The sequence below is a fragment of the Sinohyriopsis cumingii genome, chromosome 2 (assembly GCF_028554795.1).
Source record: "Sinohyriopsis cumingii isolate HCF-2022 chromosome 2, ASM2855479v2, whole genome shotgun sequence".
Taxonomy (NCBI): domain Eukaryota; kingdom Metazoa; phylum Mollusca; class Bivalvia; order Unionida; family Unionidae; genus Sinohyriopsis; species Sinohyriopsis cumingii.
Genome location: NC_142962.1, coordinates 77,994,989 through 78,007,745, shown reverse-complemented (window position 1 = coordinate 78,007,745; position 12,757 = coordinate 77,994,989). Strand labels below are relative to the sequence as shown.

General features: G+C 35.6%; 1 protein-coding gene across 1 annotated transcript in view; it reads left to right on the top strand.

Moving 5' to 3' along the window:
* The first annotated feature begins 10 nt into the window (after window positions 1–10).
* The window catches only part of LOC149805235 (integrator complex subunit 7-like), a 76,216-nt gene continuing 63,469 nt past the window's right edge, over window positions 11–12,757 (top strand). The window contains exons 1-2 of the mRNA XM_089948704.1: window positions 11–135; window positions 9,152–9,281. Coding sequence (XP_089804830.1) covers window positions 12–135; window positions 9,152–9,281 — 254 coding nt within the window. The 5' untranslated portion in view covers window position 11. The remainder of the gene's footprint in view (window positions 136–9,151; window positions 9,282–12,757) is intronic.

The window sequence follows — 12,757 nt, the reverse complement described above, 5'->3', positions numbered from 1 at the left end:
TAGTTTCCAAGATGGCAGCCTCCTTGTCGGCTTCGCGAAACCTTGGAAATGCTGGAAAAGGCCTAAATAGAAACGACAATGCCACATTCGAACAAGAGCAGGATGCTAATTCAGCACTTTCTGATCTTGACAGAGGTAACTACATCTAGCATTGCGGCATGTACTGCTGAAACGTTCGCTAGAAATTAAAAGTCTATAATTCATTGACACAGTCATACTTGACATATAGTCCTACATGTAAGACTAGTCCTACATGTAAGACATAGCACATGTTTATTTTGTTTAGGTGCTATGTCTTACTATCCAAATAACGGCCTTGTATAGCGTGTTCCGATGTCAACGACATCGGAATGAGTAATCAAAGTTTTAGGAACATCTCACACGCTTGGCAGCCTATATCGACACTCTTCCACTAGTTTATGTGTAATTAATATACTTACTGTGCTGTCTTTATCCTGGTGGAATGAAAATATGATACTTGCAAGTGGACGCATTTTAAAGTTCCGTTGACATACCTTTGAATTTGTTCCAATGCAACAGTAGTTGAGGTATGCTGAAGTAAGTTAAGTAGGTTCATGTTGGGGATGTTTATTGAACGAAACGCACTGTTGCTTACAGTTCCAATAGGCATAATATATTTTTATTCATTTTGTTAAAGAATAATATTTCGACTTAACCCGATTTCAGCATTCCCGGCTTTCATACCGTTCCAGCCAATTGAAATGTAGGCCCATGAAACTTGAAAACAAGTCCATTTCTTTTGTGAGAATTTGAATTTATTAGAGAAAAGACATCAGAGTAAGTAAAGTCTGACTAAAACATTATGACTTTACTTTTCAGAAAGTGTCATTATTTTAGTTGTCAGTTGTGTAAAATATTCCTGAAAATTTTACTTTAGTAATGATGTTAGTCAACATCAAAACATGCTACACAGCGCCGTTAGTTAGGCTGTAAGACCTTGACGCCCACAACATAAATTTCAGCGTTGAGGTCTTACATGTAGTACTAGTCTGCGGCATGATGCCCCAGTGCTAGACATCACTTTAAACTGCCACACTGCAGACATCATAGCGATATGACTGGAAAATTTTTAAAGCTACGTTAAAAATATATATCAGACACACAGACACACACACACACACACACACCATGTCTGCTAGTCCTACAATGTAAGACATAGCAGATGTTGTTTTTGTTTTAGTGCTATGTCTTACTACCCAAATAACGGCCTTGTATAGCATGTTCCCATGTCGGCTGACATCGGAATGAGAAGTCAGAGTTTCAGGAATATCTCACACACTTGGCAGCCTATATCGATACTCTTCCATTAATTTATGTGTAATTACTATACTTATTGTGCTGTCTTTATCCTGGCGGAATGAAAATATGACAATAACAAATGGATACATTTTCATGTTCCGTTGACATACATTTGAATTTGTTCCAATGCGACAGTAATTGAGGTATGCCAAAGTATGTTTAAGTAGGTTCATGTGGGGGATATGTTTCTTGAACAAAAAAAAATGTTGCTTACAGTTCCAATAGGCATAATATATTTTTATTCATTTCGTTAAAGAATAATATTTCAACTTAACCTGATTTCGGCATTCTCGGCTTTCATCGCTTCCATCCAATGGAAATGTAGGCCAATGAAACTTGAAAGCAGGTCCATTTCTTTTGTAAGAATTTGAATTTATTAGAGAAAAGACATCAGGGTATGTAAAGTCTGACAAATACATTATAACTTTACTTTGTAGAAAAGCGTTATTGGTTGCCAGTTGTGTGTGATATTCCTGAAAATTTGACTTTCGTTACACTCTTAGTTGACATCAAAACACGCTACACAGCACCATTAATTAGGCAGTAAGACTTGACTTTCCTTACACTGTTAGTTGATATCAAAACACGCTACGTAGTGCCGTTAGTTAGGCAGTAAGACCCATCACTCCCCCAGAACAAAAATATTGGGTGATGTGTCTTACATTGTAGGACTACATGTCGGCCAGTTCTGCACATCAGGTAATTCTGTGCAACAATTTGTCATTTCTGTAAACATTGGATCACATGCTATTTTGGGTCAAAAATCCATGTTGTATCAAGAAAGAACGATCATACTTTAATTAAGAAAAGTGATATTCATAAAGTGTACAAAAATATCCCACATTTCAACTTGAAATGCACATGAAAATGTGATTTCTAAATGTCAACATGAAGACATGAAGACCCACTTCATGACCTTCTTGAACCTGTAACCCAGAAAATCTTATTTACTATGTATCTTTTAGAATCATACAAATAATTATATTATTTAAAAGATGGAAATGTTTACCTTAAAACAATACTGCATTTTAATCCAGGTTTCCAATTTTGCAAGAAGTTGTCCCACACATACAAAATTATCTGCTACCCAATATGTCAATTTGCCACTAGAATGTGATTCTCAAGAAATTCCCTGGCACATAGTCTGTTTCCGAATTCTTTAGTAATTTTCTCCACAAAAAAGATGTTGTAAACATATTGCGCCCTATTCATTGTTTCTCTTCCACATAATAGCTTATTTTTTCTGAAATATTCAACGTTACTAATTTTGTTACAAGATCGGTTTAGTTTGCTTAATATCTCTTGCCATTTATTGGCATTGTTACATTGAATTTGTAAAACTAGCTATAAACCTGACCTAATTACTCGACTGAACTGCTGACAGAAACAGCCCAAAGTAATGTATGAATTTTCTATAGCTCGATGGATAAACATTACATCTTTTCAAAGCAGTGCATAGAATAGGCCAACATATTGTGAGTCATGAAAACATGGGGGTGGTATCCCGTGCATCCAAAATTAATATTATTTTGAACAGAATATTCTGGTGACAATTGCCTCGTTTCAAATGGTAAGCATTGCAGAATTTTATTTTTGTCAATCTGTCAAATTCGGTATGCGTTTTGCTTCAGTTTTTGGTGACAGAAACCTTAGGTGCACAGAAATGCCTGATAGAAATGTAGTTGTACAAAGTAAGACTTATCACATAATATTTTTGTTATGGTGCTACACCTTACTGCCTAAATAACAGCATTGTGTGGCATTTTCACATGCTCACTGACATTGGAATGGGAGACCAAATTTTCAAGAATATCTCACACACTTGGCAGCACACATAGAAGCTTTTCAACAAATGTGTATGTGTTTGATTTGGAATTTTAATGTAGCTTGTAAAAAAAATAAGTCATATTGCTACAGTGTTTGCAGTGTGGCAGTTTATAGTGAAGTCTAGCACTGGGGCATCATGCCACAGAAATGAAGCATCATGTCCCACCCAGTCACATTATCCTGACACCAGGCTGACCAGGTCTAACACTAACCTCTTATTACTAAGTGCCAAGCAAGGTGGCTGCTGGTACCATTTTTATAAGTCTTTGGTATGACTCGGCTGGGGTTCAAAACTGACCTCCCACGTCCGAGGAGGACGTTCTACCATGTAGGTGACTAGAATGGTCTTTTTCCATAAATTAAAGTTATGTTGATTTAGGTGGACTTTACTTATTCTGAAGTTTTATTTGAATAAATTCAAATTCTCAATGAAATGGACATCTTTTCAAGTTCCATTGATATACATTTCAGTTGGTTGGATTGCAATGGGAGTTGGGAATGCCAAATAGGTTAAAGGATGAGAAATATATTGCATAAAACGAAGCTGTCTAAATACTTTCTTTGGCATTAAATATCTTTATTTGCTCTGGTAAGGAAACATTCTTCAACCTAATCTGATTTTAGCACTCCTGGCTTCCATCACATTCCAACCAGCAGTAGGGAACATGAAAATGCATCCATTTACTACTGTCAGATTTTGATTCCATTAGGATAAAGACAGGAAAGTAAGTATAATCAGTAACCACTTAGCTGTAAATGTGTAGAAGAGTGTCAATATTGGCTGCCTAGTGTGTGAGATAATCATATTCCTGAAAATTTTACTTATCATTCTCCTGTCAGTCGACTTTGGAACACGCTGCATAAGGCCATTGTTTAGGCAGTAAGAAGTAGCACAGAAACATAAAGAAAATGTGATACATCTTACATAGTAGGTCTAGGCCATACTGGGAGGAATGATGAAGGCAGGGGCTCAGTAGTTACAGAAATGATATGGGAAACCTCTGCCTTGCTTAAGCATCCTTAGGTGAACAATCATCACTAAGAAGCTAGAATCAAACATTGTAGACAGGATTTGAAATTATTGATGGCAGTGATAAGATAATTGGGAATGAAATGATTGGTTTAAGTCATGCCTTGCCTATTAGCATGTTATATATGTGTTGGTATGGATGCTTTAACATGGAAGGGGTACATAACATTGTTTTGGCAGTTTCCTTCCTTGTTATTTAGGATAGTATGTATTTCTGTATTTCTTTATTTTGTGCCTAATTTATTATGAATTGTGGCAAGTCTTTTGTTTCCAAATTTGTTTATCTGGCATTGAACCATACTCATCTCCATATGTGCAGACTTTTGTAATTTGAATCTTCAGCAACATGTGAACTAATAAAATAAATACTTGAAATTTAATGGAGACAGGGCTGTACATGATGAGATGTATGCATTTTAATTCATAGAAAGATCAAAATAAATTGTGTGTAAAATATTTGTTTCCTTGAAGGGAAACAGTTTAGTTTTCACTGGTTAAATACACTGTATCATACAGTTGCATCAGTAATACTTACATCGACAAGAATAGAAAGGAATTTACTGGAATGAAACTTTCACAAACTTCTCTCAAAACTTGACCAAACAACAGAACAAAGTCTCATGACCTGAGCCTCTTCTGTAATGACCACCAAGCTCAACACCATTCTTTAGCATTTCCATACAGATGTTTTCCACAGCTTAGTAGGCTGTGATAAAGAGAGTTGTCATTTTTTTCTTCAAATCATTCATATTTGGTTTTCAAATGTTCTTTTTTTGGTAGAGTGTCAGCGATTCTAACTTGGGGAAGTTTTGCACATGCTGGCCAATGTCATGTAGATATTGTGCTGCACAGACATTTTGAGGTCCAGAGCTATGATGAGACTTGATTAGTTCAGTCCTGAATTTGTCAATTCCACTGACAAACACACCTGTTGAATTTCCAGCCAGTGCCAGTTTGGGATATTGTTTGTAATTACTGCAAAAGATCTTGGCTTCATTGATTCAAACCATGGATAATTATCAATCCAATGTGACTGAACATACTTCTTTCTCACTGGTGTCATATTTGTTTTGCTTCCACAGAGTCTAGATTAAGTCTCTTTGGAGAAATAGTTTCTCCCCCTACCCCCAAAATTAAAAAATTATGCCTGCAACTTTTCATTAGTTGATGTCCATCCATGTTGTTGGTAATTGCAATAGATTTTGTTATTTTGGAAAGAAAAGTGATTCAGAAAACAGGTAATTATCAAAGTAAATGCTGGTAGATAATGAGTGTACACTAAGTTAAATGAGGGCAAGATCCAGAGCTCATTTCAGGTTAACCAGATATTCAGACATGTTAATGTTTGAGTTACTTTAGCACTTGATAAAACATTTTTTTGTAGTAATGCAGGTGTTCAAGGAAAATATGATAGCACAGTGCAGACCACAAAGTTAAAATGGAAAAAACTGTGGAAACAAACAAGATTGTCTCATTTTTATTGTACTGTTATTTTCATTTGTCCCTCTAAAATATTATTTGTCCCTCAAATTTGGAAGGTGGGGGACAGAATATCCCTTGCCATTGGGATCCTATTTGAAATACTGGAACTGTTCCAGTGACCTAAGTGGTTAGAGCATCTGCCTTGGATGCAGAAGGTCATGGTTTTGAATCAAAGACTTGTAATAATGGTACTAACAGCAGCCTCACTTGGCGCTAATCATTAATAGGCTAATGCTAGGACTGGTCAACCTGGTTTCAGGATAATATGACTGGGTGGGACATCATGCTACTTGTCTGCAGCATAATGACCCAGTGTTAGACATCATTATAAACTGCCACACTGCAGACATTGTAGCAATATGACTAGAAAATTGTTAAAACTACATTAAAAATCCAAATCTCGTAAACACACACACACACCCTGGAATGGGATGTTGTGAAAGATACTCCGACCAAATCCAACATTTTGACAAATTTTGGATTAAAAATGTCATTCGTTTTCTTTGTTATTTACTAGGATATGTTAATGTGTTAATTATATGTATTCATTTGTAAGACAAAGAATTATCCTGAGATTTTCAGTGTTATCTGTTTTCAGTTTTCTGCAATTTCTCTAATCCACTAAATATTTTCTTGTTGTTGATTCAGTGTGTTTTATGTTTACTGGCTCTCTCAGATAAACATCTTGCCATGAGTTTTAACTAAGAGTTTCCATTGTGTGAATATTGTGAGCCTTTATGCTTCACTGTGAACAGTTTCTGTTTTATTAACAAGCTTGTAATGCCAGCAGTTGTTTACATGGTATCAGCTTTAGTGTAAGCTTAATCTCCCCACTTTACTTTTGAGATGACAACTTACATATACTTCAGTTAAACTCATATCAGATTCATCTGCTATAAGGTACTTGCCATTTAATTTTTGGAGATTATTTCATTTTCTCTAATCTTAAGATAATTTTGTTACTTCAAGTTATATAAAGGATATATTATGGTGTTATTTTGCTTTGAATGAGAGCAAATATTTTTTCCAGCTAATTAGGAGGTGAAATATGATTAAGAAATATTCCATTCCTCTGCCTCGAAAATATTGTTGGTTCCTAATATAATTGTGGTATACCGTGGTATCACGGTATGTTTAAAACTGTTTTTCATGGTACCCAATTTTAATTTATTGTAAATCAGTAGTGTTTGATAATGTGAATAGAATGTAGTAATATATGTTTTACTGTATGTATGGGCAGTTGTTATGATTTTATAATAAACTTGAATCCTACACTTATTACGAAAGCATTTTAAATGCAGATGTGGAAATTCATTATTTTTATTTTTGTTATATGGTGACAAATGAAAAGTTTCCTCAGTTATAACAAAGTCTGTTCAAATCAGATTTTGTTAATCACCTGATTTGACCTTTCTGGTCTGCCACATGGATGATGATCTGAATATAACATTTTACCTTCCCAGTGACCTAATTATTAGCTCCAGAAAAATAAAACTTATATATCAAACACAATATGAAAATCATAAAAAATAATCTAGTAACAACTATCGTGAGTATATACTGACTTTTTAATGATAGATTTAGGCATGTCTGAGCCATTGTTTCTCAGCAAAGAAAAAGAGTGGAGTTTTCCTCTGCTTGTGAGTGGTATTCTTCTGTGGGTGAAACAATGTTTAGTACATACCATGAATTCATTGTGGTTGTCAGTTATTGTGGTTTGAGGGAAAAAATGACATTTTCATTTGTATCAAAATTCTTTGATTATGGAAAGGGGGTTAAGGTTCCAGTTTTTTTTCTTCAGAGAAGGATCATTGTTGATTGGGTTTTTTAAAATTTGTCAGTAGTAACCTTGAACATAATTTGTTTTGAAACTGCATTTGAATGAACACATATCGATTCTGATGTGATGCAATACGTCATTCTTCATTGTTTTTTTGCTGAAAGAACGTGTTGTTTGGAAGGTGGAAAACCAGAGTTTTTATAATGCTCCTATAAATTGGAACAAAAATGTTGTTCATAGTGGCTTTAAAAAGTATAGATATTGGACTTTCTTCCGGCTAAGTTATATGAATCTTCCCAGTAAGTCATATGAACAGATTTTGGGACTCACAGTAGATCAGTTTGTACAGCATCAGGCTCATAATCCAAGGACAGGGGTTCAATACCCGCTTATACCAGCTTGGCTTGGCTGTCTTGGTTAACCAAAGGAAAGGCACTTAGTTTTCATTTCCATCGTGTGATATAACCAAGTTGAGTGCTTAAATTGCTGTTAAAAGCCAGACCATCTCCATCTTGTGTCATAAAGATAATCACAGAAGCCAAACCATCTCCATCTTGTGTCATAATGATAACAACAGAAGCCAAACATTCTCCATCTTGTGTCATAAAGATAATCACAGAAGCCAAACCATCTCCATCTTGTATCATAAAAATAACCACAAAAGCCAAACAATCTCCATCTTGTGTCATAAAGATAATCACAGAATCCAAACCATCTCCATCTTGTGTCATAAAGATAATCACAGAAGCCACAGCCTTTCCATCTTGTGTCATAAAGATAACCACAGAAGTCAAACCATCTCCATCTTGTATCATAAAGATAACCATAGAAGTCAAATCATCTCAATCTTGTGTCATAAAGATAATCACCATAAAGATAATCACAGAAGCCACACCATCTCCATCTTGTTTCATGAAGATAACGACGGAAGCCAAACCATCTCCATCTTGTATCATAAAGATAATCACAGAAGCCAAACCATCTCTATCTTGTTTCATAAAGATAACCACAGAAGCCAAACCATCTCCATCTTGGGGGCCCCGAGTGACCAAGTGGTCTAAAGTGCTCTACGTTACGGATCACTGCCATCTCACCTCTGTCTGCATGGGTTTGAGTCTCGGATTTGGCTAATGTGGGTATGTGAGAGCTTGCCAGTAGCTTCTCGTGGGTCAGTGGTTCTTTCCGGGGTTTTCCCGGGTTCTTCCTCCACCATTAATACTGGCCGCCATATATAGCCTATCGTGTGCTGAAAAATGGCGTTAAACTCAACAACAACAACAACATGTCCATCTTGTATCATAAAGATAACCACAGAAGTCAGACCATCTCCATCTTGTGTCATAAAGATAACCACAGAAGCCAAACCATCTCCATCTTGTATCATAAAGATAACCACAGAAGTCAAACCATCTCCATCTTGTGTCATAAAGATAACCACATAAGCCAAACCATCTCTGTCTTGAATCACAAAGATAATCACAGAAGCCAAACCATCTCCTTCTTGTATCATAAAGATAATCACAGAATCCAAACCATCTCCTTCTTGTATCATATCGATAATCACAGAATCCAAACCATCTCCATCTTGTATCATAAAGATAATCTCTGAGGCTTTCATCTTTTTTTGCACAGAGTCATGGTCTCTGTAGCAGCAGGATGTGCAGAACTGAATACTTTAATATGAATGTTCAATTTGATAATTTCCCTTTCAGGCCTACATTCCATGAAGACAGGTGTTCAGTGTGAATCAATCGTCAGATTTCCAAGATTGTTTGAAAAATATCCTTTTCCTATTCTTATCAACTCTGCGCTTTTGAGACTAGCTGATGTGTTCAGAGGAGGGTAAATTATTTTTCTCAGTTTATTTCTTGATTGCTTTCTTAGCACAAATATATAATCAGGATATCTCTGTTCATATTTAGAAATGAAATATTTTATATAAAGAAACCAAGCTTTGAACATATTTTACAAATACATGTTAAATTAGTTAATTTCTTTGAACAATATTTTACAAATACATGTTAAATTAATTAATTTGTGAACCTTTCCATGATTTGATATTGTGTGCTTGGAGAAATGTCTTGTTGATTCAGGGATTTTCTTTGACTTGAGGGCCTGGGTCCCTGACACAGTAATCATTTGCCTAGAGTCACATGTTTTGACACCCTGCCACTGATTGTTGTCATGATGCAGCATGCTTGTACTTTTTCTTGACTAGCTAATTAAAATATATTACTTACAAAGGTTTTTTCCACATATTGACACCTTTTTAAGCAATGATCAGTCAATTGTCCCTAGTTAGTACACCTTAAGAAGTAGCATTACATAATTCCTCAGCAGTGTGACACATAATTGCATGGCAGAGGATTGTCAGGGAGTGTTGGAAGCTATGTTGCCTCCTATATATCAAATAAATGATTACTGCTATCTTCACTAATGTATTTTTTTTTTATCATTTCTTTATTTAAGTCATTGTTATCCATTTGTAAATTTGGCTTTAGGCCAAAGTAATTGATTGCTAGTACTGAAACAGTCATCATCAATTAAGTTTAGTTGAAAGTGGTATATTTTCCCATTTACATGTATATAGTTGACAGCTACTTTAAATTGACTTTTGAGTACCCAGAGTAGCCACGAGTCAGCTATTTTTGCAAAAGGGAGAAATTCCTTTGGTTAAGAAAGAGAGAGAATGATCTTGGAGATTGGAGTAATATTTGGTGTGTGGAATGGAAGTACTAATTTGCATTTCTGCATTTACCTCAAGTGAGATGAAACCAGAAAATTCATATGCTGTGGCAGAGAGGCTTGTTTGGGAGAAAATGGCAACTGTACTGATTCTGCTTTGAAACAAAAGATTAGGACTTTGTATTACCTGGCCATGTAGCACAGATTAAGACTATACATTACTTAGCCAGTGTAGCACAGATTAGGACTGTGTATTACCTGGCCAATATAGAACATATTAGGACTGTGTATTTCCTGGCCAAGGTAATACAGATTAGCACTGTGTATTACTTGGCCAAGGTAGCACAGATTAGGACTGAATTACCTGACTGAGGCAGCAGAGATTAGGGCTGTATATTACAAAGCCATTACAGCACAGATTAGGACTTTGCATTGCTTGGCAAAAGTAGCACAGATTAGGACTGTTATTTCCTGCCAAGGGGCCCCGAGTGGCCAAGTGGTCTAAAGCGTTCTCTGTTATGGATCACTGCCATCTCACCACTGTCTGCACCGGTTCAAGTCTCGGATTCAGCCAATGTGGGTATGTGAGAAAGCATGCCAGCAGCTTCTCGTGGGTTGGTGGTTCTTTCTGGGGTTTTCCCAGGTTCTTCCTCCACCATTAATACTGGCCGCCATATATAGACTATCGTGTGCTGAAAAATGGCGTTAAACCCAACAACAACAACAACAACAACAAATTTCTGCCAAGGTTGCCCAGATTAGCACTGTGTATTACTTGGCCAAAGTAGTACAGGGTTATGCTAGTATTACTATGTGTAATGTACCTCAGTATAAGACACCCTCATATAATATGATCCTTTTAATGTATGGGCATAGATCTCATTACATTATGTAATAGTATTACTATGTATAATGTACCTCAGTATAAGATAATCTCATATAACATGATCCTTTTTATGTATTGATATAGGTCTCATTACATTATGTAATAGTATTACTGTTCATAATGTACCTCAGTATGAGTCACCCTCACATAACATGATCTTTTTTATGTATGGGTATAGGTCTCATAACATTATTTAATATTATTGTTGTTTATAATCTACCTCAGTATGAGTCACCCTCACATAACATGATCCTTTTTATGTATGGGTATAGGTCTCATAACATTATTTAATATTATTGTTGTTTATAATCTACCTCAGTATGAGTTACCCTCACATAACATGATCCTTTTTATGTATGGGTATAGGTCTCATAACATTATTTAATATTATTGTTGTTTATAATCTACCTCAGTATGAGTCATCCTCATATAACATGATCCTTTTTATGTATGGGTATAGGTCTCATAACATTATTTAATATTATTGTTGTTTATAATCTACCTCAGTATGAGTCATCCTCATATAACATGATCCTTTTTATGTATGGGTATAGGTCTCATTACATTATGTAATAGTATTACTGTTCATAATGTACCTCAGTATGAGTCACTCTCACATAACATGATCCTTTTTATGTATGGGTATAGGTCTCATAACATTATTTAATATTATTGTTGTTTATAATCTACCTCAGTATGAGTCATCCTCATATAACATGATCCTTTTTATGTATGGGTATAGGTCTCATAACATTATTTAATATTATTGTTGTTTATAATCTACCTCAGTATGAGTCATCCTCATATAACATGATCCTTTTTATGTATGATGTAGATCTCATTACATTATGTAAATAGTATTACTGTGTTTGATGTACCTCAGTATAAAACAATCATATAACATTGTCCTTTTTATATATGGTTATAGAGCTCATTACATTATGTTGTTGTTGTTGTTGTGTGGTTTAACGCTATTATTGAGCACACAATATGCTATACATGGCAGCCAGTATTAATGGTGGAGAAAGAACCACCGACCCGCAAGAAGCTACTCGCAAGCTTTCACACATACCCACATTGGCCGAATCCGAGACTCGAACCCACGCAGACAGAGGTGAGATGACAGTGATCCGTAATGGAGAGCACTTTAGACCAATTGGCCACTCACGGCCCCCCATTACATTATGTAGTAGTATTACTATGTATGATGTACCTCAGTATAAAGTGCCCTCATCTACACTTTTGTCTTTCATGAACATTATTGTTGTGAAAGAGTACTGTATTTCGTTTGCCAAATAAAACGTAGAATAACTGTTGCCAAATGCTTACATTGTATAGCCAAGTTTCATCAATGAGCACAACTGCTTTGACATTTTATCTTCACAACATCAGTTTTTTGTGGATTTAGACTTGGCTCGGCTCTAAGGATGATTCGAATTTAATTAAATTAAATTGTTATGGGTTTTCTTAGCTGGATTGCAAAGCAATTCTGGCCTGTGGATTGATGGTAAGTCCATTCATCAGTCTTACTTGAACAATGAAGTTAGGGTTTGTGTTAAGGTCATTTTCTCAGACATATTTGTTCTTGTAGTCAAATGGCCTGGTATTAGGGGTGTTACAGTCATCATTTGAAACCAAGTCACTGTAAGCTATATTTCATGTTTTGCATTAAATAAAGCCTTACCACAGTTGGCGATTTCATATTTTGTATATGGTAGCACATAGCAACTCACCAGTATCGCTCTTC